The sequence below is a fragment of the Suricata suricatta genome, chromosome 16 (genome assembly GCF_006229205.1).
Source record: "Suricata suricatta isolate VVHF042 chromosome 16, meerkat_22Aug2017_6uvM2_HiC, whole genome shotgun sequence".
In the NCBI taxonomy this organism is placed as follows: domain Eukaryota; kingdom Metazoa; phylum Chordata; class Mammalia; order Carnivora; family Herpestidae; genus Suricata; species Suricata suricatta.
In genome coordinates, this window is record NC_043715.1 from 18017712 (window position 1) to 18045681 (window position 27970).

The window sequence follows — 27970 nt, forward strand, 5'->3', positions numbered from 1 at the left end:
TCCAGTCCTGATATGGGCTGCACCTCACCTATCCCGGCATCAGCCCTGTATGGACTGCATTCTCAAGTAAGGGAGTTTCTGCCGCTATACGCGGACTACAGACCCACCTATCCGCGCCAGGGCAGTGAGCTCGCGTCTCCAGCCCCGACTCTGAAGGCAGAGTAGCATCTGAAGCCCGGAACGCCCCCTAGGCCTTCGTGGAGGGGGCGGGTTTAATACAACGCCGCGCCCAGGGGCGTGACCTAGTGGCGGACACCGCCCCCTCTGTTTTGCCTGGTCCCACCCCAGGCTGTAAACGCGGATGCGCGCCGCCGCCGAGATTGACGCGAATACGCGCGCCTTCGGGTGAGCGTGCGCGCTTCCAAGTGCGTGCGTCACCAGCGCTGGCTCTCGAGGGCCGGGCGGCTGACGATTGGTCTTACGGAGCAGGAACGGCGGTGGCGAGGAGAGGAGCGAACAGGTGGGGGCGCGGTACGCGGACGGAACTCTCCCACCCCGAGAAGCCGGGAAGGCACGCGACTCGACCCCTACTCATCTGACCGGGAACCCCCCTCCATTGTCCTCTGGCTCCGCCCCCGATTGGGCACGCCCTTTGCGCCATCCTCCGCCTCTTATTGGCTAGGGGTCACGCCCTTCCTCCATCTCTCCGTCCCCATTGGCTCCTCTGCCACGTTACCCTCTCCCAGAGGTTTTTTATTGGCGCAGGCCACACCCTCTCATTTGTCACTGGACTCCGCCTTATGTCTGGGCTCCTCCCCAGCCATCTTTCATTCATTCTGCCTGTAGTGCTAGGTGCTTGGGACATGGGGGTCAATAAGACCCATTCCTGCCCTCAGGGAGTTAAGGGGAAGGTGGGGGGACACAGACCTAGGCTCCGACGGTGACAACTTAGGGTGGTAAAGAAGCCGCCTAGACACTGGGAGCCTCCAAGACTCCAGGAAGCCTTCCCGGAGGAGGTGAGACCTAAACCGAACCCTGAGGAATGGTTAGGAGTTTGCTACAGGGAGACATTGAGAGGGCATTCTTGGCAAAAGAACTGAGACATGAAAGAAGCAGGCGTATTCTTTGTAATTTCGAAGAGCTAGGTCGGATGAAAGAAGGTGTGGGGGAGATGAAAAGAACTGATCTAGGTAGAGGCCTAGAGACCAGTGAGGAGTCCAGAAAAGTGTACAATTAGTTGAGAAGAGTGAAGCCTGAAGCCTGAAATTTTTTCAAACACCTGGCACTAAGCAGAATGAAGGGAGGTAGGGATGGGGGACCAGATCTCTACAGGGAAGCAACGTATATGGAAGGAATTATTGCAGTTCCATAAAGGAGAGGGGCTCTTGGGTTCATCTCGTTTATTGAGTAACTGCTCTGGGTCAGATACTCTTCTGGGTTCTGAGGACACAGCTGTGAACATTCAAAAGGAGAAGGGAAATAACTAATAATGACATATACTATACTTCAGATGGTGATAATTGCTTCAGAAAATAATGTGGGAAAGGGAAGATTGTGGTGGAGAGGGAAGAGAAGGCTTACTATTTTACAGAGAGTGTTAGGGAGACTTGTCTAAAAACATATTTGTGCAGAGATCTTAGGAAAGTAGGAGAGTGCACCCTGCAGTTATATGAGGGGGAAGCATTCCAGACAGGGGACATGTTCAGTTTGAGATGCTGGTTGTACATTCAAGTAAAGGTGTTCATTGGGAACTGGCAATGTCAGTATGAAGTTTATAGAAATTTGGGCTGATGTTTTTGAAACCATGAAAGTGGATGAGATCACCCTTGAGAGTAAGTATAAATGGAGAAGAAGAGAGAAGTTTTCATAGAAGTTTCTAAGCCCTGAGGCATTACAGCATAAAGAGATCATGAAGATAGGAATGACGGGCAGGGAAGACCAAGAACAGTCACTGAGGTAGGAGAATATGTTTAGTGGATATGGGAAGCCAAGTAGAGAACATGTTTCGAAGATGAAATGATTAATTATGTCAAGGGCGCTGATCAGTATGTGATCATTGATGACGTTGGTCAGATCAGTTTCAATGGAGGGTGGGGACAAAAGCCTAGTTAGAGTGAAACGTAAGAGAAAATAGGAAAGGAGTCAGAGACTGCATGCAGATGAGTTGGGGTGTTGTGCTGCAATAAGAAGCAGCTGGAGGGAGATGTGGTGGGGCTGGAGAGTGTGGGGTCAAGTGAGGGTTTGCTTCTGATTTTTTAATACAGAAACAACAACATGTGTTTATGCTGATGGAAAGAATCCAGTAGGGAGGAAGAGATTGACGATGTCTGAGAAATGCTGGAATTGTATTCCTGAACAGGCGAGGGACTTCAGTCACACTTTCCAGGAGAGACTTGATTGTTCTGAGCCCTCGTACAGAGTCAGGAGTGAAAGTCCTAACACCAGCCTTGGAGGACCACTAGAAAGAGGCTTCTAAGAGGAGACAGACTCGGGATTGGCTTGAGTTTGCTAAAGTCTCCCTCTGCTCCCCAAAAGCTAATTCTAATTTGGATTTGAACAGATGACCCAGAGGAAAGAGAGCATTCCAGGTGGAGACTAATATAAGCAAGGAACATGCAGAATTCAAACTGACTGAGGCCAATTAGGCTGGAGGAGGTGGTGGAGCCAGGTGGGAGGTGACGCATGAGACAGAAGAGTCCATAGATGAAAGGCAGGTAGAAGGTGGTGAGAGCCCCTCATCCATCCTCCCAGCAGCTGAGGCTATACCCAGCCTGGTTGGGTGCTGAGCACAGGAGTTAAAACCATGAGTGGGGGCTCAGACCTTGTTCTCAGCAGCTCATAGGCTAAGGGGGTTCCAGTAACCACCATCTAGGTGGGTATATAAATTCTGCCTCCTGCCTTCCCCCAGTCCAGCTTCCTTAGGTGAGCCTGCTGGAAGGCATGGACACTGGGATGAGGGTGCGGGAGCGGGCAGCTACCCAAACTCCTGGTGGCAAGACCCTGAGCCCACTAAGCACCCAGCATGGGCAGTATGGAGCACAGGCCTGCTGATTCTCAGGCCACAACCACTCATACTGGCCTCCACATGCCCTTCTTTGTCCCCAGAAGTCGACAGTGTGGGGAGTTGGAGTGACTCGGCTGGATGTGACCCCCAAGACAGAATGGTGCTGGACTCAGGGGCTCAGGTGTATGAGCAGGCACCCCCCAGCCCACCAGCCAGTCCCTCATCCTTGTGCCATAGGCTGAAGCCCTCAGACCGAGATGGGACACTGCTGTACCCCTGGCCTCGCTCCCTGGCCTTGCCCCTGGCTCTGTCAGTCCCCTCAGCCCTACGGCTCCGGCCTGAGCTGCAGCCCTTGTCAGAGCTGCACTTAAGCCACCCTGGCCACATGCATCGCAGTGAGAGCACCTATACTGTAAATAGTACTGGCCGGCGGGGGAGTGGCACCCAGGGTCGGGCCCCACCTGGACGGGGCCGAGACCCAGGTGGGGGCACCCTGAGGTCTGCAGCCTCCCTTCCTCATATTGCTAAGAGTCGAAAGGATGCAGGCCATGGTGCCAGCAAGAGCCCTTGCATGTTGGTGGCCTTGCGGCCAACTAACATGGACCGTGAACGGGACAAGTTCTTCCAGTCCCACTACACCTACAACCCACAGTTTGAATACCAGGAGCCCATGCCCACAACTGTGCTGGAGAAGTACCGTGAGGCTTCTGGACAGTTCATCCATCAGGTCAGTCTAGCCTGCCCAACTCACCCTGGCCCTGACCACCCAAGAGGCCTGGCCTGACCAGCCATTGCAACCCTTTGTGCAGGCAGTTGGCATCATTGAGGCTGTCCTGGAGAAGTTTGGTACCTATGAACACTTTGAAGCTACAACTGGGGGCCAGCTGCTGACCAAGTGCCAGATCTGGTCCATCGTGCGCAAATACATGCAGAAGGAGGGCTGCGTTGGGGAGGTGAGCTGACTGTGTCTCCCAGGCCCCTTTGTGCCCCAAACCAGGCTGCTGAGTGGGCGATGCCAGGCTCAGCTCCACACCTGGCCAGCTAGTGACCCCAGCCAAGTCCCTATCCCTGCCCCAATAAGGTGGGAGCTGGCTCTGAACAAAAGTGGTAAAGGCTGGGTGCCCCGGCCAGGTGTGTGGCCTGGCTGTCCTTGTATCAGCGTGTCCACCTGCATACTGGCCTCAGGGCTGGTGGCTATGGCTTAGATCACTACCACCTGCAGGTTGTCGTGCAGCTGAGTGAGAACCTACTGTCCCAGGCAGTGATGATGGTGGAGAACAGCCGACCAACATTGGCCATCAACCTGACCGGAGCCCGCCAGTATTGGTTGGAGGGCATGCTGCGGCACGAGATAGGTCAGGGTGTGGGTAGGTGGGTGGGTGGGTAGGATGAGAGGGGGCTGGACTGGGGTGGGGGGTAGTGAGGGGCCCCAGTAACCCCATCCCCTCTCTTTCTTCCCCTTCCTTCCGGATGACGGGCCCTTTCCCTTCGTGAGCAGCTACCTACTCCCTCTGGCTCACAGAGGTAGGCCAGAACATGCCTGCCCACTCTCTGGGCTCACCCTCATCTCTTGGTCCCTTTGGGTATCTTTTGTCCCTCTGCTTCCTCTCTGATTTCTCTTGACAGTGGGGACAAGGTTGCTGAGGCCTGGACAGGCCAGAGGGAGTACCCTGAGGGTCCCACTAGCCCAGCCAACATGGAGGCCCTCCAGGGTGGGTGGAAGGCCAGATCCTAGGAATGGAATTGGTTGAGAACACAAAGTCGGGTTTTAGGAGGAGACAGGCTGAGCTGAAATGGAGAGCATGAGACACTTATTACTATTCCTTTCTGTCTGTGCCCCCTCATCAAGAATCCTATAGCTCTGGGCAAAAGGTGTTTTTCACTGGGGTCATCAGCATGACTTCCAACATGATATGGGCATGCAGGATGTGGGGCCGGTAGGAGGTGGGGTGGTTTGTGAGTTTATGCTCCTCTCCGGTAGAGGGGCATGGGGAGGCAGTGTGAGTTTGGGAGAGTTGTTTGTGTGTGTAGCCCTGGATGGGTGGGAAGGATTCTTGTGTGTGGGACTCTGAGTCTTTGGGTGCAAGTTCACCTGAGGAGGGTCTTCCCGCTGCCTGGGGTTGGGTGAGTATGCATTTGTCTGGGGTGGGGAATGGGGTTAGGGAGAACTTGCTTGAGAGCCTGAGTTTAGGAGCTGCAGTTTTGTGGATCACCGTCACTGACTAGAGGTTCTGCAGGATGTAGCAGGTTGGTCACCTGGATGCCCCACCCAGTACCGCCTTCCCCTCACCTTCCCTGCAGGCACTCACTACCTTCGGGGAGTGAACAACGCCCGCCAGCCATGGCACAGCACAGAGGGCCGGCTGCAGTATGGTCTGCGGCCAGCGAACCCCACGGAGGAGGGTTTGGCCAGCCTGCACAGCGTGCTGTTCCGCAAGCAGCCCTTTCTGTGGCGTGCCGCTCTGCTCTACTACACCATCCACCGTGCCTCACGCATGTCCTTCCGCCAGCTCTTCCAGGACCTGGCGCGCTACGTACAGGATGCTGATGTGCGCTGGGAGTACTGCGTGCGAGCCAAGCGCGGGCAGACTGACACCTCGCTGCCTGGTGGGCACCCGCGCCGCATTGAGGGTTGCTGAAGGAGGCTTGGGGGTGCAAGGTGGGGGGTAGTGCCCTGAGAAGGGGTGAGGAGGGTGGGCTTCTGGCCCAGGGGCTTACAGCCCTCCTCTGCCCACAGGCTGCTTCAGCAAGGATCAGGTGTACCTGGATGGCATCGTGCGCATTCTGAGGCACCGCCAGACCATCGATTTCCCACTGCTGACTTCACTCGGCAAGGTGAGGGGCCACAGACCTGTAGAGAACTCAGCCAGCTCTTCTTGTCACTGCATTGTTCTCTGAGCCTCTCATGGGTGCTCGGCTGAGGTCTGGGTGCCAAGCTTCTCTGGTGGGGGGACCTGGGTAGAAGTGAATAAAAGTGACAACCTAGCAGCCAAAAGTAGGTACTTGACCTAAACTGCAGGTGTGTGTGTAGATACTGCATCTCAAAGAAGGTGAGCATTCAGGCCAGGGGAGCAGTCAGGAAAGTCTGGGGAAGGAGACTGAAGAAGTGGCCAGGGACCAAGTCTCTGGCTCTGGGTTTTTGGGCCAGGCTGAAGAAGATGGACTTCCATCGAAGCAATGGGGAATCAGTAGAGCTTTAAGTAGAGAAGTATCACTTTTACTTTAGAAGGCTCCCTGTGGATGTTAAATGGGAGGTGGATTGGAGAGAGAGGCCTAGGGAGTGTCGGGGGAGGAGGAAGCCGCCTAGCCAATCACTCCTGAAGAACTGATGGTGGTCTGGCCTAACTGGACAGTAGCCATGCAGAGGGAGGAACAAGCTGGGGAAAGCTTTTCAGAGAATGGAATCCCTCTAACTCAAAGACCACCCTGAGTTGGAGGGTGACATATTCCAGGTCCCTTCCCTTGAGCTGACCTAGAGAACTCTGAAGCTGGCACCCAGGAATTCAGCATTGGGTATGGGGTCTGAGGAGTCTGAAGCAGATCCAGGGGAAGGTGTTGAGGAGGCAGCTTGATACCTAGGTTTGAAGTGAGGGGAGAAGCTGGGCTGAAGACAGGAGTGGGGCTGTGGGGCATAGATGATACAGTGTTGGGAGAGAGAACAAACACACCCAGGACTGAGCCTCCAGGGTATATAGCCTTGGGAGTGGATCCAGAGGGGAGAGAAGCATTCCAGGAGCAGAGGGCAATGAGCCATTTGTAGAGAGTTAGACCAGCTACCTGAAAACCATGTCACTCTGGCTACCCCTGAGGCCCAGCTTCCTTCCTGCAGGTGTCCTATGAGGATGTAGACCACCTGCGGCCCCATGGGGTGCTAGACAACACCCGGGTGCCCCACTTCATGCGGGACTTGGCACGCTACCGGCAGCAGCTGGAACACATCATGGCCACCAACCGGCTGGACGAGGCAGAGCTGGGCCGCCTGTTGCCGGACTGATGTTTGTTAAGGACTATAGGCAGAGGTCCTGGACAGAGGGCTCCAGATCAGCCCCCTGAACACGAAGCTGGCTGCTCTTTGCTTCCACGGCTTAGGTGTTTCTTGGGGAACTGGGAGGGCAGGAGCATCCCAGGAGGTAGGAGTGGCATCAGAGGGTTTGTGTCCCTTGCTAGCCTTGCTGGGGTCTAAGGACCAGCAGTAGCATGTCAGGCAAACTGAGTCTGCCCTCCTACCTCTGGCTCTCTCTTGAGCAGAAGGGAAGCTCGAGGGCAGGAGGGAAGCTGAGCATGATGGGGATAGGGGGTGGTTTGGGAGTAGAAACTTGTTCTTGCATGAGATGGCTTTGGGTGTCTGCATACTCCAGTCCCTCCCTTCCCCCACCTGGCCCGTTGGTGCTCCTTCAGCTTTCACGCTGTCTACCTCTCACTGGGTCCTGGTGGGGACCTCTCTTCTCCTGGGATGACTGCCTCAGCCCAAGGACCTGGCTTTCACACAGACTCAAAGGGCAGGGATCCTGGTGGTAGAGACCCAGCCGGGCTGGGTTGTGCTTTCCAGCATTTTGCGTCTCCCACTGGTCATGTATTTATTCCCTATTTATGTGCTCTGCATCCTGGGTCCTGGAAGGCAGCAGCTTCTGAAGGTTTGGTGGAGGGAACAGAGCTCCTCTGGAAGGCACCACTGTTCCTAGCCCCACTCTCCTCTGCCCCTGCCCCCACCACACACACAGTCCTTCAGGCCTTGTGAGTCAAGCCCAAGAGCTGACCTGGCCCTGCCCCTACCCCCTTCATTGGCCTGTGCTCTTCCTGTCTTTGCCCATACTCTCACAGCTGGTTTCTGGCAGAGGGTGGCATTGCCTGGCAGCAGTCACACTCAAGCCTGAAGGTCAAGCCCCTAGCTATTGTCCTAAGTCTGAGTCCCTCCTGGACCAGGAGAGGTGTAGAGGTGGTTGTTGCTTCCACTTTCACCTCTGACTCAACTATGTGACATTGACCCATTCTTACTCCCACCCTTGCCCTGGGATTTCCCATCTGTAAAACTCAGAAATGCAGTTGGAAAGTCCTTACTCATTTAGTCAGTGAATATGTGTAGATCACTTTCTGTGTGCCAGTTACTGGTCAGAACCCTCACAGAGTTCCCAGTCCAGAGAGAAGCCAGACAATTAAAACAATTACAATGATGTGTGGGCTCTGTCTATCCAAGATCCCTTCCTCTTTCTCTCTCCTAATCTCACTTCCCAGGGTTGTGAGCTCTAGCTTGTCCTATGTGGAGAGAATTCTCCCTTCCCTGGCTCTCTGGAAGCCCACAGCTTCCTAGAAGTGGGACTGGTGACTACACAGCACCCCATCCCCACCCAATTGGTTCATGAGGGGAAAATGGCTGAAGGGTAGGGCCCAGGGGTATGGCCCTTTCCCACTGGAGGCCTGGAACTGAGGGCTCCAGGGGAGTGCAGCTTGGGCTATTGAGGGTGAAATGGGGCTAAGGACTAGGCGGTGGGGCGCAGGGCCACCCAGGTTGCTGAGACTTAAGGGCATGGATCTGCACCCTAGTTCCTGGGCAAAAAGTCAGAGTCACAGAGAGGGCCCACGGTGACCCTCCGGAGTTTATTCACTTCCAAGGGTACTGGGTCAGGTGAAGACTTAGTGGTATCCTCCCCAACGTCAGAGCAGGATCCCAGGTCCTATATGCTTTGGGCAGGGAACAGCCTGTCAGGGTTCTGGCATTCAAGAATCTAGAGAGATGGGGGAAAAAGAATTAGTTAGTCATCATGGGGGGGGCACCCTCCTGCCAATTCCACACCAGATTTGGGTAGCCTCACACCTTCAGACTCGTCACCCCCCTCAAAGTCGGGCTCTAGCTCTAGCTCCGGCTCCGGCTCCAGTTCAGGTGCTGACTCTGGTTGCGAATCCATTTGGGGTTTCAGCTCCGGCTCAGCCCCTTCAGAGACCTCAGCTTCCAGTTCTGGATCGAGATCCTCCTCGAGGTTTCCGGATTCCACTGCCTCAGAGTCCCCGGGAACCCCAACCTGGTCGCAGTCTGAAGCTCTGGGCAGTTCAGGGCAATCGGTCCTCAAGTCAGGTGCCTCAGGCGTCCAGTGGCCAGGGCATGGAGGGTCGTAGCTGCGTTCCCGGTAGCCTGGAATGGAGGTGGAAGTATGTGAATATCTCATTTTAAGGCCTCGGCTGTATCCTTGCACATGCCCATCTACAACTGGGCTCCCCACTCTACCCTTAACGCCAAGCGCCGTGCTCTGGCCCAGGCCCCGCCCCTCGCGCGCTCACCAGTGCCCACGTGCTGCCAGTCCCAGGCCGGGTCTGGCGCGCGCGTAGTACGCTGGGCGCAGTGCAGCAGCTCCTGGCAGGCGGCCTCTCCCTTGCTCTGCACCAGGAGCAGCAGGCGACGCACCCTGCGCTCAGCATCGGGCAGTGTGTCCAACGCCTCATACTCAGGCCCGGTGAGCACGCCTCGCGCCAGCAGTGCGTCCAGCAGGAGCCCCGAGTCCTCCTGCAGCGTCTCCACTAGGCGTTTCCGCTCTCGGTCGATAGTTTCTGAGGGCCGCTCCTGCGCATTGCCCATGGTGGGGGCTGCATGGGGGGAGGGGAAAGAGGTAATAGAGGCCAGGACGCCCCTGGCCTTGAACACCGGTGGCTGGGATTTAAGTTCACCTTGATCTGGGCAGCCAGACAGCTCCTCAGCATAGGACTTGTACCTCCTGCCTCTCAGGCCGCTTCTGTCCCATCTCCTCCTCAGGTTTCTCCTTGGGTCCCTAAACGTCAGCCATAGCTCTCCTCTCCTGTCCTCCCCTCCTCCTATCCCTAGGCCCTTATCTACTCTCCACTGCTCTCCCCAGTCAGGATGTCCTTCCTGGGTCCTCCCCCCCCCCCGACCCCCCCTCCGCTGCCTGTGGATCCTGCATTTGATTCAGACCCAGTTTATCCAAACATTCTTTTTCCCAGCCTGCTTCCCCACCTTATCAAGCAGAAAGACCTACAATTGATCTGGATACCCAACACCCCGTTTGCAGTCATGTCCTTTCCAGTCTATCTGCTGAGTATTTCTCTATCATCCTAACCTCTTGGTCTAGCCTTTTATGTCCAGCTTAGACCCTGCTGAGTGCTGAATCCCCTCTGCACCCAGAGCACAAGTGCTGAGAGCCTTCCCTCACCGGAAGGAAGTCTAGGATCCTTATCCTGACTCTGAGGCCCATGTTTCCAGGGTAGGCTCCGTCCCTGCAGCCCCTCACCAATGCCACCACTATGTTGCAACCCCAACATGGTCTCATGGCCCTTCCTGGTTCCCTAATACCTGATCAGGGATGCCTAATCTTCTTGAGTCCTAGCTCTGATCAATTAAGACCCCCTGACATTACCTGAGACCCAACTGTCTTCCTGATTCCCTGGGAATCTTCCCTGGCAATGCTTCAACTTTAGGTACCACAGACTCAATTCATAAAAGCTACCAACAAATGCTTGCTGAACTTTTACTGTTTTCTTCCATGGATCCTCCCATTTTGATAGATTGTCTCTAGTAAGCAGCAGGTGTTAGAAGTTAATCTGCTGTTTCCACTTATTACCAATCAAGATAATGGTCCATCACTTCTGGAGTGGCCTGACCCAGGCCGCAAGGCCCCTGGCACTAAGGGTCTGAATAGATCAGGCCCTGAGCCACTTCCTCTCTCAGCCCATCTACCCCAGCCTTGGCTTTGTTCACACAGCAATCCTCCTTTTGGGGTCACTCTGCTACCTCCCTACCTGGCTCTAGGTCTGGATGAGCGCCTTTGGTCCTAGCCCCCACCCTGCCTCCCAGGTCTCTCTCACTACCACCTGGTGTCATGCTATATGCTTCCCTGGTCCTTTTGCCCTCCTGGCCATACTGAAGTGTCAGCCCTTCCCCCAGGCCACTGACCAGAGACCAGAACCACCCCTACCCCTCCCTCTCCCTTCACATCACATCTCTGACAAATGCTGCTCCTCTACCTCTAAGTGGGTCTCTATCAGCATCCCCCCTCAATCGCATCATGGTCACCTCATCGTCTATGACAGTCTTTCTAAGTACCTCTCACTCCCACCAGAGTGACTTTGACAAACCTCTGAGACAGGATTTATTGTCCCAATTTTACAGGTGAAGAGACAGGTTCAGAGAGACCAAGTGGCAGAACTGGAATCCGACTCGCTCTAACTTGAACTATGAGAGCTCCTGTGAAACAGAATGTCAGTCCTAATGGCCTGTCTCCTCCCCACTGCCCATCATTGAAAATCAAGACTGTCTGGCCTGGCCACTCCAGGCCACCTCCTAACCCTCCGGACATCTGGGTTTTCTCCCATTTCCCTTCTCCACACAGTGCTGGGAGAACCCTGCAAGCCCCTGGCACATCTGAACCAGATGCAGATGCTCTCCCCTAAGCCTGGAGTACCCTTCCCTTCCCTCCATGCTCTGGACCCATCCTCTAAGACTCAAATGTCCCCTTCTCCACCCCAGTGCCTGAATGTCCTAAAGGCAGACTGGTTCCTTGTGTACGCCAGTGACCAGCATACACTCTCACTGCTGTGCTGACATCACTGTACTGTGTACACGAACTCTCTGCCCTCTTGGGCCAAGACCTCCAAAGACTGCCCCCAGTCACAGGTGGAGGACCTACTATGTACAAATGTAAAGAAGGGGGGGTGCAGATTGAACTGGCCCCTCCGTTTCCCTCACTGCTCCCCAACTTATTTTTATGTTAACCTCTCCGCATTATGCCAAGTCCTGCACTTTGTCCAGTCTGGGTGCAGAGACCCGCTGGTGTGGGCCGTCTCTGCGACCCAATGCTCAGAAGTGAATACCAAAGTTATGTCGTGGCCAGTCCTTCAAGGGTCACAGGCCAAATCCTTCCCAGAGCTTCAGGAGGTTCCAGGTGTGAGGCATCCAGAGGGGTCTAGGTCTCCCTCCCACCTCGCTGTGCGGGTCTCTTATGCTAGGGAGCAAGAGTTGTGGGAAACTGCGGGAGCCTTTGCGAAAGTGCGACCACAAGGCTCCCCTTACCACCCCTCCACCCAGTCCCAGAGCTAGAGTCCGGCGGAGGGGCGGGGCTCACAGACCTCCTTCGAGCGCTGCTGGCGGGGAGGGGGCGCAGATTCTGCCCAATCTCAGTTTCTCTTCCCACCCCCAGCCGGGTGGGGTGGGGCTCCCGGGTCTGTGCGTTCCGGGCGGCCCCACTCGCGAGTCGAGCCTCAGCGGTGCAGTAGATGACAAGGCAGAAAGGGCTGGGCTGGGAGGGGGTGGGAGCAGCAGCTGCTGCGGGGGCGGGGCTGCCAGGGCTGCCGGAAACCGGGAAGGGGTGGAGAAGAGGGGGGCATTCTTCTTAGGACGCCGAGAAGCTGGCCGCCTAGGCCGCGCACCGCCTGGGCTCATACACGTAGTCCGCTTTCTCTCTCCACCTTGGGTGCATCGGCTGAGTCGGGGAGCGGGCGGTTCGGCCTGCGACCCCAAATATCCAGCGCCCACTCTTGGCCTGGCAATTCCTAGGCACTTTACATCCATCTTCCCTTGAACCCTCTTTGTCACAGATAAGGCTCAGAGAAGGGGACCGGCTTACCCAGGATCACAGAGCAGATGCATTACAGGGCTGGATGTGACCCCCCAAAGCCCCTGAGTTCTGGAGGTTACAGTGGCCACGTGCCAGCCCTGGATGGGGCCAGAGGATGGGAGCCTAAGCAGAGCTAGGGGCTGGTTGTCCAAACACATCCACTCTCCAGGAGTTCAGCTATTAAAGCCTTAGGATCTGGAAATTTCTATAAAAGCAAAGTCGCCCCCCCCCCCCATGGCTTCTGTGCTCCCTGTTTGGTAGAGAAAAGAGACCAGAAACACAGAAAAAAAACTGCAGTTTATGTGCAGGGTTCAGTAATGGAGGACAACAGAGTAACAGGGTCTTCGCTCAGCCTCTTCTAGGGGCACCAGGAAGCCGGGAGGAAGCTGAGAAGGGTGTACTGCTGCGGCCAGCCCCCCTGCTAGGCTGGCTTCAGAGTAGAGGGTCTCAGGGGGAGGGATTGGCCCCTGGGCCCAGGTAGGAGGCTCGGCTCTCAGGGGTGCTGTAAATGGTTAAGGCTCCAGGAAGGCCGAGAGCTGGGCTTCCCAAAGCCGCTTGGACATCCAGCAGCAGTGGTGCCCCAAGTGTGGAGTCCTTCCCTAGGAGGATTGGACTGTGCTCAGCAGGGAGAAACAGCTCTTCCTTCTATCTTTGAGGAAGGAGAGCCTCGCCTGCCCTGCTCTCTGGTCAGTTAGGGTGAAACATCCATTCTTTACCTCCCCGCTTTCACCCAGCAGCGAGATGGTGGGTGGCTCTCAGAGGGCAGCCAGAACTCTGGGGATTTCACTCCAAAACACAAACTACCCAAGCCGACCCAATCCTGGTATTACAGACCAATTAGGACCTCCCCCAGGTCCTGAGTCACCACAACTGTTACCTGGCCCTGGGGAATTTAAGCCCTTGACTGACAGCTCATTTTCACTCCTCTCTGGAACCAATGGCTGCATCTGCATAGGAGAACCCCAGGAAGCAGCTGTGGAGGGGAACTGAGAAGGGGAGCTCTCGGGCTCTGGCTGAGGGCTTGGTTCAGCAACTCTAACCCCCTGCCCTCCCCACCTTCACCTTACCAGGGACAGCTCCATGTCTAAGTCCATCAGGGTCCATTCTCGCCCTTGGTGGCTGGGGCCTAGCACCTGGGGGAAGCTCTAGGTCAGTGGTGCCTTCCCCAGGCTACACAGACCCCACAAGCCCCATGCCCCTGCCCTGCTGAAGATGTACTCACATCCAGGGCCCCCGCAGGCTCCACACTTTCAGGGGGGGGCCGAAGCAGCATGGGAGGCAGCAGATTCTCTGGGCTCCGCACCCCCCTGTCTAGGCCCAGAGTTCCCCTGTGCACAGAGAACTGCTGTTGGCCTGCAGTGTTCACCCACCCCCGTCTCCCCCAGTTAGGTTCCCAAGGATCCTGGATACATCAGGATCAAAATCTGACATCTACAAAATGGTAGGAGACGACTCCCCACCTAGAGTGTACTTAAAGAGTGCCTCTGCCTCCTACTTTTGACCTAAGGTTTTGGTTCTAGAGCCTGGGTCTTGGGGGTATATCACCTCTCTTTGCAATTGTCAACACCAGTGGTTCTTAAACTGCTGTGTACTTTACAATGTTTCCATTCACCCCAATGAACTGGTTCCTGAACCCTACCACAGATACATGCTGATTGACCTGATGGGAGTTTCTACTTTTCTGGGGACTGTGATACTGGTACTGTATAGAGCAACACTGGGAAATGAGGTCAAATCATAGTGCCTGACCTCCCTGTCAGGTACCATGAGCAGACAAGGCTGGGAAGTTAGTTAGTGGTGGTCTATCTGCAAAAGTAGCCCACAGGGCTCATAGTCAAGAATGGACTCTTTGCTCACCTGTCAGGTACCTCCCTGGGACCCCTTGGTTCAGGCTGTTGGGCATTCCTGGGCCCCTCAGGGCTGAAGCTCCCTTTCCCTTCCAGGATGGCCTGCACCACAGCCACAGGCAGCGGTGGGGGTGCTGTCACGCAGAAGTCACACTCGTTTGGGGCCAGGGCCAGCCCGGCCTCGCCTTCCCCCCCTGGACTGGCCGGCTCTTCTTTGAGCAGTGCCAGGCCCTTCTCCCTGCACCAGAGAAAAGCTTCAACCAGACCCTTGCACTGACTTCCCTCCATTCCCCCACAGCCATCTGGGCTGCTAGGCCATCCCCCACAGGCTCCCCAGTGGGCAGCCCTGTCTGTCTTACCTCCTGCCACCACTGGAAGGGGAAAGCCTGGTCCCATCAGGGGATGGAGAGTCTTCGTGGATGTCAGAAATGATAGGGCCCCTGGCCTTGTGAGAGCTGGTGAGGCCCAAGGTGGTCTCTGGGAGGGGCTGTAAGAAGACAAGTAGGCCCAGTCCTTCATCTCAAGCCATAGGGAGAGCCAGAACCCAACCAGTCCCCACATGGACCAGGTCTAAGGTGTAAGGTTTGAGGGGGGAGGCTCAGTCCAGGCTGGGGAGCCTGGGTCTGTGGTGGTAAAGGGAGAAGCTAGACTCCACCTTCTCTTCCTTTTTGGGAATGGAGGAATTGAGGAAAAGAATAGGCTCTCCATAATCCCAGCTATGCCCTAGGGAAGGGAGGAGGAGCAAAAACTTACCGACTGGATAAAGTAGGGATCCTGAAGGAGGGCACCAGGTAGGGGGCAGGCACTGAATTTGGCTGGTGTTGGGCATGAGCTCCCCTCATCCAGCATCAGGGACCTGTGCAGGGGGGTGGGGCAGGTTCATTCCCCCATGCCTCTCGGCCTGCACCTCCCTCCCTCAGGCCCCAGCAGCCAAGTCAGCAGAGCTGAGGCCTGTTGCCAGGGCATCAGTCACATGCGAGGCAGAAGGGGCTCCACCCAGAGATGGGGGCCCTTTGGGGGTGGAGAGGGGAGGGAGGGAGCATGGTTTCAGCCCTAGACCCTCTGCTGTTGGGATGCTTTGGGGTGGGGAAATTGGGGAATAAGGTCCTGGAAATCAAGGATCTGGAAATGGGGGTACTTGGTGATAGAGTTGGGGAGAGAGCAGGAAAGTCCTGGAGGGGGGCCCTTGGGGAGATTGCCATGGGGTGAAGAAAAAAACGGTAGTGCAGGGAATAAGAATGAGAATTTCCAGTGAAGGGACTTCTGGGGAAGGAGTCCCTGCATGGGGCCTCTGTTATGAAGGCTCCTGGAAGTATGTGTGGGGAGAGTGGCAGCATCCCTGACTTTCTCACTCACAGCTTTCTCTTAGCTCCTGCGTTGCCGGACCCTGTCTGAAGTGGCCCAAAGAGGCACTGGATCAGCTAAAGAGAAAGCAAAGAGTTAATTCATACTTCAAACCTGGCCCCAATAGGAGGCACTTCCAGTGGATTTGCCGCTTGGGCAGAGGAGGCGGGTGTGTTTAGGAGTGGAAGAGAGAAGCAGGGTAGGGGGAGAACACCTTGCCAATGACCCGGTGCTGCTGACCGTGGCTCTGCCGCAAAGTCACCACCTCTCTCCATAAGATTTCGTTCTGCCTGCGGGAAGGTGTGGGGGAAGGGTGCTGAGGCATCTGAGAGTCCGTCCAGTCACCCCCCACCCCAGAATGGCAGGGCTGAATCCAAGACCACTCAGGCGATCCTCCATCCTTAGAGAATAGAGTTCCACAGCTCAGCCTATTTGTCTGGATGGAGGCACCAAGACAAGAGAGGAGGAGGGAGCTGTCCAGAAGAACAGCCTGACAGCCAGTGTTCTCTCGACCAGACTCCCCGTCCCCCCTTTCCCCCCTCTTATGCCCCCTCCCCCCGCACTGCCTGAGCTCCCGCAGCCGCGCCTCGGTGTTCTCCTGCACTCCCCGCAAAGCCTGCACCTCGCCCAGCAGCCGTCCCAAGTCCTCGGGGCGCCAGCGACCGTCGTCGCTGCGCAGCGCAGGCACCTACAGATGGGAAGCACTATCGGGTCAGAGTCATCTAGAACACGGCCAGCCGTCTCAACACTTCCACCCCGGTTTGCTGGTTTCTGCAGGTTGTACCCACCTTGCGCCGCACGCGTTCCAGTAGTTGCTCTCGGCCGCGTACAAAGCTCGGGTGCTGGAATTCGACGTGGTCGCGCTCTGGTCTCAGCAGACCGCCCTGCTCGATGCTCACCACCTTACGAAAACCATCTAGGGAGTGGGGCGTCGGGGAGTAAATTGTCCCATCCCCGAGCACCAAGTCACTCACACCCACTTCCCGTCTCGCCCTAGGGACTCACACATGTTGAGTTGCCGCACAAAGCTCGCCATGTTGCTGTGCTTGAAGTATTGGGGCAGCACTTCCTTGGCGAAGCGGCTCTGGTCGCTTACGAGGAAACTGGTCCCGCTCTGCCAAGAACGCCGCCCGCCCACCCACCGTGCGGGCGGAGACCGGAGGACACAGTGAGGCCGGCCCGCCCACGGCCAGGCCTGCGCTCTGGCGCGAGGGCGCGCACACACACACACACACACGCACACGCACACACACTCACACTCACTCTGGGGACTCGGCCGGCCACTCCTGGAGACATGGGAGGAGGCCAGGCCTGCACCAGCTATGAGGCCTCGCCTGGGGCCACCACGGTGAATTCTTATCCTAGCCCAACCCAGGATCTCTACTGGATTCTCGGAAAGGAGGAGCAAAGGCCAGACTTAGGTTCCAGCCCTGGACAGGTCCCAGACCCAAGAAGTCACTTGGAGCTAGAACCAGACTCAGCCCTTCCCTCCCTCTCCCGGTCTCTGTTTTCCCATCTGTCTGTTGGGGCGGGGTGGGGGGGGGGTAACTAACTGACCTCGAAGATCCCTCAGGCTCCAGGTCTCCAGAAGGCTCCTACCTACCCTTTCTTCCATCTGTAGAAAATCGCCTCACCTCCATCTCGAACACCCCCTCCAAGGTAAACTACCCTGAACAGCTGAATCGGGGATCCACAGCCCTATCCCAGGCGGGGGGTTGGGTGGGCGTGGATGTTCACTGTAGAAGGATCCCGGGGACCACTGGGGAAATCAAGGGGCCCCAGCCCTCACCGGGCTCCAGCGAATCAGGTGGTCGGTCCCCGGGTCACCCACCAGCGCCCACAGCTTGCCGAGGAAGGCAGGCACGGGACTGGGGCCCGGCTCCGTGGGCAGCGCTGCTGGCGCTTCCTGCATGGTGGAGTCTCGGCCCGGCTAAGCCCTCGGGCCCGGGCGCCGCGCGCTTGTCAAAGCGGCGGAAAGTGCTGCGTTTGCCGCCCGTTCCGCCCTACTCCGCCTCCCCGTCGCCGGGTCAGGCGGGGGCCACGTGCGAACCCACGGGGCGGGGCTCAGACCGCGGCGGCAGCAACAGTGGACAGAGGGGGAAGGCTGGGATCCGATGTGAGTGGAGGGGTGAAGTGAGGAGGGAGACCTGGGTTTGAGTTCCACCCTTTGTTCTTAGTGAGAAATCGCCCATGCGTGTCCTGATGCGGCCTGGAAAAGTCCTAGAAGGTGATGGCCATGGCCTGGATAGAGAGGGCAGGTAGGAGTGAAGGGGTCGGGGGAGCAGGTGCGGAGATGAGAAGCTGGCACCCTCCTGAAGAACTCTGGGACATTGTCTTTCCAAGGATGGGGAGTACCCCGCCCCTGACCTCGGCAGCCGCAGCGACATCAGTACAACAGATCTCTCCTACGCCTACCCCGGTAGTCCTCCGGCTTCTGCCGGTTCCCAGTTCTCCCCGTTAAGAGCCAGCCCCGCCTTGCACAGGACTCGGCGTTGCTGCAGGATTTATTTATTTCACACTCACCCCTGAGGCGCCGCCTGAGCCGGTGTCCTCTTTCCCCACCGCCCCGCTCGCCTCCTCCCCTCGCCCCCGCCAGGGCTGCGGAGTTAGCGGAGCTTCCATAGAGGAGTGGGGTTGAATGAAGGAGGGTGATCCCACCAAGGAGATACACACAGTGTACTCAGAACTCAGGGGCTGATCCGAGCAAGAGTCTTGAAGGAGCGGGCTAGTAGTAGTAGGTGCACGCCTGAACAAATGCATCCAGCATCTCAATGGCCACACATCTACTGAGGAGGCGACTATCCCATCACGCCACGGGAGTGGGCAGCCAGGGATGTGGCTCCCGCGTTAGTTTGAGCGTGTAGCTGCGCAGGCGCGGACAGTGCGCACGGAAGGCGCGCAGCACGGAGGGTCGTACCACGCAGAAGCAGTGTACTTCGCGCAGGCCCGGGCAGCGCGCAGCCAGCAACTCCAGCGCGGCGTCCAGCTCAGCTGAGGCAGCGGCGCGCACCTCGAGCGCGCGCAAGGTTGAGGCGTAGTGGCGCGCCGCGAAGCGCAGCGGGCCTACGGTGTCACCAGAGAGACTGAGACGCAGCGCAGCCACCGGCACAGCAGGCTGCAGGACGCGCGTCACGCTCTCCTCAGGCAGCGCTGGCTCCAGCTCCAGCTCCACGACCAATCCTGGGTGGCGGCGGCGCACTGCGGCCCAGGCTTCCTCGGGCAAGGGGGGCGCGCGTGCGTCCTCGGGGCACGCGCACCGTAGGGCCAGAAGCGCGAAAGGCGCGCGGTCCCGCGCCGCTAACACCTGGAGGGCGGTGCCTGACAGGCTGGCCAGGTGCAGGCCAAGGGCGCGCAGGCGCGGGCAGGCCTTTAATAGTTCTAGAACTGAGTCTGGCCTCACGCTGCCCACCAGCGTACAGTTGTCCAGAAAAAGGCTTCGGAGCTCAGGGCAGCCACGTGCCGCCTGCAGCACCAGTGCGTCGTCCAGTGTGAAAGGCAAGCGCCGAAGGTCGAGGTGACGCAGCGCGCAGGAGGCCCGGCAGATGGTGTGCACGGCGTCCAGGATGTCGCGGCCAGCGTCGAAGAGGGGCTTTTCTCCGCGGCACTCCAGGAGCAGGCTTTGAAGCCCTGGGGTACGACCCGCGAGTGCGGTCAGCAACTCAGTGGCCGCCCTGCGGCTCGGCTCCCTGGACGGCTCAAATTCCAGGTGTAGGTTGTGAACGTGGTCCAGGCTGGCGGACAGATATGGTAGCAGCGTACCTTCTTGCTCACAGTCGCAACTTGTGGTTGGAACAGTGGAGAAAAGGCATTGGCCTCGAGAGGCCTCTGCCTATCCCTCAGCCTGGGGTCCAGCTACTGCCCCCACCCTGCCCGCTACATATACGCCTCCCTGTCCGGATCATGCCTAGTTGACCCCAAGTAGCCGCTGATACTAGGGGGACGTCTCACTCTATTTAGAAGACAAGATGCGTCTGTCACTAGTTGACACCTTGGCAGGGAGAGCCAATGACATTTTGGGAACTGAGCTTTCTCAGAGGTCTCTAAGGAGGTGTGGGGTGGCCTCTGAACTGTCAGGTTCCCATTCTGCCTCTGCTACTCCTTAGCTGAATGACCTATAGGAAGTGATTAAATTTCTCTGCCTCAATTTCTTATCTGTGCAATGGACATACTACTACTTATCTACCACATAAGATTTTCGTGGGGATATGCGTAAGGCACTTAAAACATCAGTTGGTACATAGTAGGCGGTCAATAAATGTTAGTAATGATTGTGCTTTTTAATACAATATCTCTAACTCCCGACTCCATGGAGAAAGGGAGAAGGCAGGAGGCAGCAGGAGGTGGGAGAGGGAGGTGCCCGCTCACCTGATGATGGTGTCATGCCACACAACGCTGCAGGTAGCAGCAGCAGCCCAGGCTCTGCAGACCTTGGCGGCAGTGGCACGGTCCCGCAGGGGCAGGTGGCGAAAGATGAGTGCCAGCACCTCCTCTGGCAGTTGTTCTCCAGGCTCTGCCATGACCTTGCAATGGGTGGGAGTCCCGGCGCCTCCAGCTGCTCTTGCCTGGAAAGAGGGGTGTCTCTGGGCTCACGAAAGCCAAAATGTTGAGGGGACCACCAGAACCCATGTGTAGAAATGCTTGTGGCCCAGGAATTGCAAAATAGCTTGCAGAGCCCAGTGCAAAATGAAAATATGGGACTCTTTGCTGAAAATATTATTAATAATCTCAAGGCAGTGACGGCAAAGCATTTGACCAAGTTATCAAACTAAGCATGAGGGCTTGTGCCTCTCACTGCAAAGGTCTCAGACCCATGAGGTTGGCCTTGGATGCCTAAAGATTCTTTCACACTACACTCTCACTTGTTGAACAAATCTGCATTTTTTTGCTATACTAGAAGAAATACAGCTATGACCTATAGGCAAAGTTGATAAAGCTGAATATCGGGTTTTGGAAAATGTTATGGGATCTTTCTCCTAGTTACTAAGGTTTACCCTGGGGAAGGTGGAGGGCAGCTGCACCAGCGGTTAACTCAGGACAAACGGTCCTTCCCTCCCCACCCACTGCCTCCCGGGATCAGAGATCTCCTCTGGCCTCTTACTGCCTCCTCATACACACACACAGAGCCACGCGGACCACCCAGACTAGTCTCCTAGGTATCTTCCAGACTGCTTCCTTCTCTGGACTCTTAAGTTCCAGAGAAAGAGTGGGTTTGAAATGAGGCCTTCTCAGATGGGGGGGGGGGTTAGAATCACCCGCATACTTGTTCACAATACAGATTCCACCGCCCACATACTAAATCAGGCTCTCCAGAAAGAGTAGGGCCTAGGAATCTGAATTTTAAGAAGTGCCATTTGACTCCACCGGTTCCAAGTAGAGAAATCACTTCGTAGCCCTGCCAGTCACTAGACAGATATGATAGGGTTAATAGGGCGAAAGCATTGGAAAATACTTCTAATTGGCAGGGACTACCAGCCAATCAGGAAGCGTTGCCGTGGGTGGGGCACTGCTGAATCTTCTCTGAGAGCTAAGGCTCCTTCTTTTCCTCCACTACATTGGGGTGAAGTCCTGAGTGTTTCCAGAGAAAGGCCAGAGGGGCGGAGAAAAGCTTCGGGTTTTGAGATCTGAGGGACCCTGGGTTCAAGTTTCGATCCTGATCCCGAGCAGTACAGGCTCAGGTTGGGCGATTTAGGTTCAGCTGGAATCCGCAGACGCATCCCGGAGCGTGGCTTTTGTTGGAAACTGTGTCCTCTTCGAAGTTGCCAGTTTTATTTTAGGGTGCTCGAAGGTTTTCCTACACGTTGCACATCACTTTCCAGTTTTCTATTTTACCATTTTCACCAAGTTAACCGTCACTGCTGCAATTTGCGCCTCATGTATCCTTAGGGCTTCAGATTCCCCTCGGCCAGGCTTGAACTTGGACCCACCGGCACCCCGTTCTGAGTGTCAAGGAGTAGGAGAGGTCAGAGATCATCAAGCTCAGCCCTCCAGACGGCACTAGAAAATTGTGGTACCCAGGGGGTGCCCCTTTGTTGATCTGTTTCCTGCCTGAGAAAGCGAGGCAGCTCCCACCCTGGGGTCCCCGGGGCTCGTAAGAGCCGTAAGTACCCAAAGTCTCTTGCCATGGGCAGTTCTTCCCGCCGTCTAACCCTCGGCACCAATGTCTTACCTGCTCAACGGACCAAGTAGGCTTTGCCCAGAGGCTGGGGGCTGGCGCCAGAGGACAGTGGGAGGGAAGGAGTCACCGGGAGCACTAGGGGCGGGACGTCAGGGCTGACGGGGCGGCTCCGGCTGGGGCACCGCCCCTGTGCTCCGCGCACACCCGGAAGCAACCTAGTCCAGTGGAGCCGGGCGGGCGTGGGAATCCGGGCTGGGCCCAGGCTGCCAGGTTAGTGCAGAGGGTGGGTGGGCTTCCCCCGGTGCCTGCGGGAGCAGAGGCGAATTCTGCCTCAGGAGCGTGGGCGCAGCGCGGTTGTCACCCCCGGCTGCCCGGGCCACCTGGTGGCAGTGTCCTATTGGGGTGTTTCCTTGGGAGGCAAGAGAGAGCGTAGGGACGTTGGCGCTAGCAGATTCCTCGTCCCTCTTAGGGTCGGGCGGGGGCACAGGTGGTCAGGTTCCTATGGTGGGAGGGTGGGGCTCGTTCTGATTGTGTCTTTGAGCAGAGACCTGTTCCCGCCCCACCCAGTTGCACAGGCGAAACCGAAGCATGAGGATGGGCACAACTGGAGGCTGAGCAGCTTCCCTCGAGGGCCCGGGAGAGGGGCAGCTGAGTAGGGGGACGCGCCAGGATGGATGCAGTTCTTGAGAGGCCCTGCCCGCGGGCTGTTGCTGCCCACCCAGCTGGAGGTGGAACTGCCCCGGGACAATTAGGCTATATTAATGCGGGGCTGCGCCTGGCTGGCCCCTCGTGGTAGGGACCTATTTTCTTTAGTTGGTACCCGCATGTCACTCACAGTCTCAGCTCAGTGAAGAATCCTCATGACCCAGCCCGGCCCCGCCCTCGGAGAGGCGGATTCTGGGTGGGTGAGGCGCGGGGCTTCCCGAGGAGGAAGCAGGAAGGAGTTCCTCAGCGGACAAGTGAGGGTCCCTATCCTCTTCCCAATCCTATTAATCCTATTATCAGACCCTCTAGACCTCCAGCCAAACCTGTTTGACTTCTCCCATTTGTCCACTAGTGAGTGTTATAGAGCATCCCACATTCCTCCAGGTTTCCAGCACCCGCTCAGACAGTCCTGATGGGCAGACTCTGACCTGATCCTCCCCTGTCCCCGCCACGACCAACTTCCACGTTCATGGGTCAGTACCCTCAAGTCAGGGGGCTAAGAAGACCTGGATGAGGAAACCATTCAGGGCAGGTTCCCACACTTTCCTGCCCTCTGGGCCACTCCCCCTGGGCTCCTCGATTTTTCACTTGTCTTGAACTGCTCTTGGGCCCTCTTGTCGTTTATAGAGTCTTACCCCCCCCCTTTTTTTTTGCCTCAAATTTATATTGCTTTTTAATACAAAGGAAATGTGTCTATTTTCATAAATTAGAACGTTACTAAATACAATGAAAATAAAAATCTTCCCCCCAAACAACTTCCCCACCCCCTGCAGAGGTAAACATTGCTAGCTAGTTTCCTGTTAATTTCCAACTATTGCTTTGGGTAAATACACAAGTATTAATATGTTTTCTACCAAAAGGTTATGGGGGAGGGAGGCTCAAAAGGCATGACCCCTGTGCTCAGACCGAGGGTGGGACGGACCATCACCAGGTCTGGGTGATGCTGGAGGGCCCCTGCCTGGCTACTTACTGTCTGGCTAGGGTCTGGGGGCAGATCTGAAATGCTACTTCTGGTTTGAGGTCAGGATTCCTACTCCCTAACCGACGGAGTCCAAGGGACCTTCTGGCACACACACCCCTTCTGGCACACACCCCCCTTCCCTCATGTAAATGGATGCCAGCTGGGGCCTTCCCTTCTGTTCTGTCTAGAGCAAAGACACCCAGGATGCTTACAACTGGTGCTCAGCACCCTCTTCTAGCCCACTGTGTATAAATACAGAAGATCAGAGATAAAGAAGTGTGACTGGTGGGGCAGGAGGTGGAGTCTTGAGCCAATGTTTCTAGGAAAAGGGTAGGATGTTGGGGAGGAAGGTGGGGAGGTGGGAAGAATCATGCTGTACCATGCTGCCTCACGGTGCAGTAACTGGGAGGTAGGTGAGCTGAGGAGGATCAATGAAGTGATTTCCTAGCTGGGAATTTTGCCCCCCTGGTCTAGGGCTAGGATTTTGTCAGAAGATAGATGCAGGAGATACTAGCACCAAGGGGCCCCGGCTCTGTCTGGACATGGAGGGAATCTGTAATATAACAATTTGAGTTGCATAAGATGAGAGCCCAGTTCCAAGGACTTTAGGACAAAAAGGAATGATTTAGCTCACATAACTGAGAAATTCAGGGTGCAGCTAGAACCAGGGGCATAGTATGGTTAGGCATGCATCTCTTCATCTCTGGGCTCTGTCACCTTCTGTCTAGGTTTTATTCTCAGCTAGGCTCTCTCCAGGCAGTGGCAAAGGAGTCCTTATCCTTCCTTCCAGCTCAGCTCCATGTGAAGGGAAACTAGTGTCTCTTTCTTATTGGTCCAGCCAAGGTTGCAGGTTGATTCTGATTGATCTAACTTGAATCCTATACCCAACTCAACTAATTATTTCAGAAGGGGGCGTCGAACATGAAGATTAGCCAGGCCTATTTCTCATGCATACACCTGGAGCTAGGGAGTGGGGTTTGTGCCCAGAACAGGCACATGGATAGAAGGAAGGCCCCAAAGGTCAGTCAGGATTGGGAGAGAGAATCTGGGCAGGTGAAGACCACAGGTATCCTTCGAAGTGAAGCCAGGAGGTATAGTAGGAATGCAGGTGAGAAAATCTAATGCGGGCTGTGGTCCCATAGGAGTACTCGGAGCTCAAGTTTAAGCTGAAGGCATACCAGGACATGGATTCGGTTGGTTGTGGGGCATGGGCACTGCCTAGGATAAGGATGTCTCCTGTCAGCTTTGATAAGAGAGACATCCTGACCTGATTTGGGGGGGTGGGGGAGGGGGCGGGAGCAGAATTGCTTTGCCTCCACTGCAGTATAGTACCTTTCTTTTTCTGCCACGGTGACCCTGAGCTTTGTCTGAGAAGATAGTGAATGGACAGTCCTCACTCCAATCTGGGCTGAGCTGGGGTGGGCTGTGCAGAGCCAGAAGCACAAGAGATGATGAACTTCCCTTCACAAGTGTGCCAGCTGGGTGGGAACAGCTGGGCCATGAAGGACTGGACACTTATCTCCAGGGCTTCGTTGGGGGTCATCTGGAGGCCTATCTGTGTCTCCAGGAGGCAAGATGGCGACTGGGCCAAATGGGCTCGAGGAATGGGTGGGCAGCGCATACCTGTTTATGGAGTCCTCGCTGGACAAGGTGGTCCTGTCTGATGCCTACGCTCACCCCCAGCAGAAGGTGGCGGTGTACAGGGCTCTGCGGACTGCACTGGCAGGTGCGTGGGGGTGTGTGGGGGGGCAGGGGGCGGATACCTGAAGAGGAAGGGGTGGGGCTTGGTTCTTTGTGGGCAGGGCCAGGGTTGAGGCCCCACCCCCTTAACTCTGTAGAGGAAAAGACAGGATGGAGAGGGGAGGTGGGGAGAGGGTTACCTGATTTCATAAGTCTGTCTTCTCTGTTTATGCATGCCCTTGGGTGCAGACATGTGTCTCCGTGTCTGATCTACCTGTATGTGCACTAACGCCCCCACCTGTTTGATGCTCTTTACTCCCCAGACGAGCTGGCTCACTGCTTTCTAATAATCGCGCATCTCTCTCTTCTTTTCCTCTCTCACTGCAGCACTCCTTGCCCAAGATCTCTCCCTAGTACCTACCTTTCGAGCTCCCCTTTCCCATCTCAGGGCAGAGGCCACAGGAAGCTGTAGCCGGTTGGGGGATTCGCCTCCTTCCTGGGCAGTGGGAGCCACAGTTGGTGGAGCCTGAAGACCTGAGACCTCTCCCTTCTCCGCTGCCCCGCCGGCTGCCCACTCAGAAGGCTTGGCGCCCTGGGCACACACCCCTCTCCGTACTGCAAAGCCTTTCCCAATGTTCCTTTTGCCCATCTTCATTTGAGGCTTCAAGGGTGGGGGTGGGGTGGCACCCATTCTATCTTACGGTGCTCCCTGTGATAGGTTCGGGCTTTCGTTTTGGGTTGTTGCTGTGTGCATTCCAATTTTGTTTCCCAGCTGGGAGATAGGGACAGGGAGGGATTCTGCGCGGGCTTCACCCCACTACGGCCGCTTGGTGAACGGCCCTGCATGGGGACTGCCTGTCGCCTGACTGTCCACCTCCGCAGAGAGTGTTGGGAGCCCGGATGTGCTGCAGATGCTCAAGATCCACCGCAGCGATCCGCAGCTGATTGTGCAGTTGCGTTTCTGCGGCCGCCAGCCCTGCAGCCGCTTCCTGCACGCTTACCGCGAGGGGGCGCTGCGCGCCGCGCTGCAAGGGCGCTTGGCAGCCGCACTCGGGGCCCAACATTCGGTGCCTTTGCAACTGGAGCTGCGCGCTGGCGTGGAGCGGCTGGACACCTTGCTGACGGATGAGGAGCGCTGTTTGAGTTTCATCTTTGCCCAGAAGGTGCGGCTGGGCTGGGCCCTGGTTGGGGTGGGTCCGGGTCCGCGGCTAAGACACCCACCAACGACCTCTACTCCCCTCCCTAGCCTGACCGGCTCCGGGATGAGGAACTCTCTGAGTTGGAGGATGCTCTCCGGAATCTGACATGCGGCTCGGGGGGCCAGGGTAGCGACGTGGAGGTCGCTAGGGCGCCCTCGCGGTCGTTGGAAGACTCTCTCTCAGAGGAGAAGCCGCTGCCACCGCCTTCTGGCCAAACTTTTCTGTTCCAGGGTCAGCCCATAGGTGAGACGCATGCAGAGAGGCGGAGGCAGGGTCACTGGGAAGATGTTTTGGGGAGGAGCAAGGTCTGGACCGGGTAGTCACCGGGTAGCAATGGAGGGTACCGCTCCTGGCCTCCCCGAGCTCATGCTGTTTCCCATTCCCCCCCCCCCCCCCCCCCCCCCCGCAGTGAACCGGCCACTGAACCTGCAGGACCAACAGACGTTCGCGCGCTCAGTAGGCCTCAAGTGGCGCAAAGTGGGGCGTTCCTTGCAGCGAGGCTGTCGTGCGCTGCGGGATCCGGCACTCGACTCACTGGCCTATGAGTACGAGCGCGACGGGCTGTATGAACAGGCCTTCCAGCTGCTGCGGCGCTTCGTGCAGGCCGAGGGCCGCCGCGCCACGCTGCAGCGTCTGGTAGAGGCTTTAGAGGAGAACGAGCTCACCAGCCTTGCAGAGGACTTGCTGGGCTTGGCGAATCCCGATGGTGGCTTGGCCTAGGCTGGGTACCAGAGAAAGGGGCAATCGGCCAGTTGTCCAGCCAGGGTTTGGAGCACTTGGATGACCCTAGAGTCCCTTCTGCTGCTACTGCTGAGCTCTGTCCATCCATGGGACTCTGAGACCACACTTAAAACCCCATTTAGCTAAGCTGTTGAAACTGATGGGCAGTGTTGACTTGCCTTCTCCAAGAGTTGGGCAAGCACCCACCATCCCTACTGGGGTGCCATTGGGGATTTGGCTCCAGATACTATGACAGACACAGAGTGCATGAGTGACCTGCTGCAGTAGTCTGCCCACCCCCAAATGAAGGGCTTCTGGTCAGCCCTTACCTCTTCACTTGTTGAACAAGTAACTGCTCATTAAGCATTTGCTGTGTTCTAGTCATCATCCTGGGTGCTGCAAACATTGTGGTGAACAAGATACATGAAACTGCCTGCCTCCAGTTCATACTCAGTGTCGGACTGCAAATATTAAGCAACAGTAATAAAATTGTTTGATGCGAAAAATAGGGGTTAGGCTTCTCGGGAAAGATAGGAGTGTGAATAGGGGAGCGTGTGGGGATTTGAGAGAATGGCAACATTCTGGGCATAGCCAGCCTCAGGTGAGGTCTTGGGGAATGTTAGAACAGAGAATGTTAGAAGAACAGAAAGTTTGGAGTGGCTGCATCTGGGGGGGGTGGTTTGTAGAGAGGATCTGTAGAGAAACCAGTTAGTGTGTGAAGCAGATAGCTTGGGGACTGGTGAGCCATTTTACAGAGTTTGGATTTTCTCTGAGGCCAGGGAGGAGCATTTCCAGGGTTTGGGGAGTTAAGGTTGAGAGGCTGGTGAGGAGGGAGAGGGCAAGTGAGGGGGATGGAGAGAGGGGAGGGGAGGAGAGAGAGGGCCCAGGCTAGGGCAGT

General features: G+C 56.6%; 4 protein-coding genes across 17 annotated transcripts; 2 read left to right on the forward strand and 2 right to left on the reverse strand.

The window, feature by feature from the left end:
- Positions 1–330: 330 nt before the first annotated feature.
- Positions 331–8115, forward strand: KIAA0895L (KIAA0895 like). Of its 2 annotated transcripts, none has more exons than XM_029924988.1 (7): positions 331–956; positions 3046–3671; positions 3754–3897; positions 4167–4299; positions 5246–5551; positions 5682–5779; positions 6774–8115. In XM_029924988.1, exons 2-7 carry the CDS (start codon positions 3102–3104, stop codon positions 6936–6938), a joined length of 1416 nt encoding a protein of 471 aa, XP_029780848.1. In that variant the 5' UTR covers positions 331–956; positions 3046–3101; the 3' UTR covers positions 6939–8115. The 2 variants fall into 2 exon arrangements, with proteins under 2 accessions (XP_029780848.1, XP_029780849.1); XM_029924989.1 differs by having other exon boundaries at positions 331–460.
- A 385-nt stretch (positions 8116–8500) lies between these two features.
- LOC115280227 (heat shock factor protein 4) lies at positions 8501–18471 on the reverse strand. 8 transcript variants are annotated; one of them, XM_029924976.1, is made up of 15 exons: positions 17482–18209; positions 16698–16806; positions 16481–16608; positions 16256–16380; positions 15907–15982; positions 15705–15769; positions 15102–15204; positions 14708–14835; positions 14359–14586; positions 13724–13829; positions 13569–13634; positions 13379–13487; positions 9218–9520; positions 8757–9071; positions 8501–8667 (listed from the first exon to the last, which is right to left on the reverse strand). In XM_029924976.1, exons 1-15 carry the CDS (start codon positions 17602–17604, stop codon positions 8660–8662), a joined length of 1992 nt encoding a protein of 663 aa, XP_029780836.1. In that variant the 5' UTR covers positions 17605–18209; the 3' UTR covers positions 8501–8659. The 8 variants fall into 8 exon arrangements, with proteins under 8 accessions (XP_029780836.1, XP_029780837.1, XP_029780835.1 ...); XM_029924977.1 differs by lacking the exon at positions 16698–16806 and having other exon boundaries at positions 16481–16594; XM_029924978.1 differs by lacking the exons at positions 8501–8667; positions 8757–9071; positions 9218–9520; positions 17482–18209 and adding exons at positions 12780–13100; positions 18216–18471.
- A 5-nt stretch (positions 18472–18476) lies between these two features.
- FBXL8 (F-box and leucine rich repeat protein 8) lies at positions 18477–26710 on the reverse strand. Of its 5 annotated transcripts, none has more exons than XM_029924983.1 (3): positions 25575–26710; positions 20058–20254; positions 18477–19471 (listed from the first exon to the last, which is right to left on the reverse strand). In XM_029924983.1, exons 1-3 carry the CDS (start codon positions 25842–25844, stop codon positions 18499–18501), a joined length of 1440 nt encoding a protein of 479 aa, XP_029780843.1. In that variant the 5' UTR covers positions 25845–26710; the 3' UTR covers positions 18477–18498. The 5 variants fall into 5 exon arrangements, with proteins under 5 accessions (XP_029780843.1, XP_029780844.1, XP_029780847.1 ...); XM_029924984.1 differs by lacking the exon at positions 25575–26710 and adding an exon at positions 21859–22043; XM_029924987.1 differs by lacking the exon at positions 25575–26710 and adding an exon at positions 21522–21605.
- On the forward strand, positions 22008–27578 carry TRADD (TNFRSF1A associated via death domain). 2 transcript variants are annotated; one of them, XM_029924991.1, is made up of 6 exons: positions 22014–22077; positions 22897–22985; positions 25041–25199; positions 26036–26316; positions 26400–26595; positions 26762–27578. In XM_029924991.1, the coding sequence occupies exons 2-6, from the start codon at positions 22982–22984 to the stop codon at positions 27070–27072; spliced, it is 951 nt and encodes a 316-aa protein (XP_029780851.1). In that variant the 5' UTR covers positions 22014–22077; positions 22897–22981; the 3' UTR covers positions 27073–27578. The 2 variants fall into 2 exon arrangements, with proteins under 2 accessions (XP_029780852.1, XP_029780851.1); XM_029924992.1 differs by lacking the exon at positions 22897–22985 and having other exon boundaries at positions 22008–22077.
- The last annotated feature ends 392 nt before the right edge of the window (positions 27579–27970 follow it).

Excerpts from the sequence above, each read along its gene's own strand:
- FBXL8 (XM_029924983.1), bottom strand. The coding sequence starts at position 25,844 with ATGGGTGCCACCCCACCCCCACCCTTGAAGCCTCAAATGAAGATGGGC. Across the intron at positions 20,255-25,574 it reads GGGAAAGGGGAGCTCGAAAG|GCAAGAGCAGCTGGAGGCGC; the intron begins GTAGGTACTAGG and ends CCCTCTTTCCAG. Across the intron at positions 19,472-20,057 it reads TGGCATGACACCATCATCAG|TTGCGACTGTGAGCAAGAAG; the intron begins GTGAGCGGGCAC and ends TCCAACCACAAG.
- TRADD (XM_029924991.1), top strand. Across the intron at positions 26,317-26,399 it reads GTTTCATCTTTGCCCAGAAG|CCTGACCGGCTCCGGGATGA; the intron begins GTGCGGCTGGGC and ends TCCCCTCCCTAG. Across the intron at positions 26,596-26,761 it reads GTTCCAGGGTCAGCCCATAG|TGAACCGGCCACTGAACCTG; the intron begins GTGAGACGCATG and ends CCCCCCCCGCAG.
- KIAA0895L (XM_029924988.1), top strand. The coding sequence starts at position 3,102 with ATGGTGCTGGACTCAGGGGCTCAGGTGTATGAGCAGGCACCCCCCAGC. Across the intron at positions 3,672-3,753 it reads CTGGACAGTTCATCCATCAG|GCAGTTGGCATCATTGAGGC; the intron begins GTCAGTCTAGCC and ends CCCTTTGTGCAG. Across the intron at positions 5,780-6,773 it reads TGCTGACTTCACTCGGCAAG|GTGTCCTATGAGGATGTAGA; the intron begins GTGAGGGGCCAC and ends TCCTTCCTGCAG.
- LOC115280227 (XM_029924976.1), bottom strand. The coding sequence starts at position 17,604 with ATGCAGGAAGCGCCAGCAGCGCTGCCCACGGAGCCGGGCCCCAGTCCC. Across the intron at positions 16,807-17,481 it reads ACCTGATTCGCTGGAGCCCG|AGCGGGACCAGTTTCCTCGT; the intron begins GTGAGGGCTGGG and ends CGTTCTTGGCAG. Across the intron at positions 15,205-15,704 it reads GCAGGAGCTAAGAGAAAGCT|GTCCCTGATGCTGGATGAGG; the intron begins GTGAGTGAGAAA and ends CCCCCTGCACAG.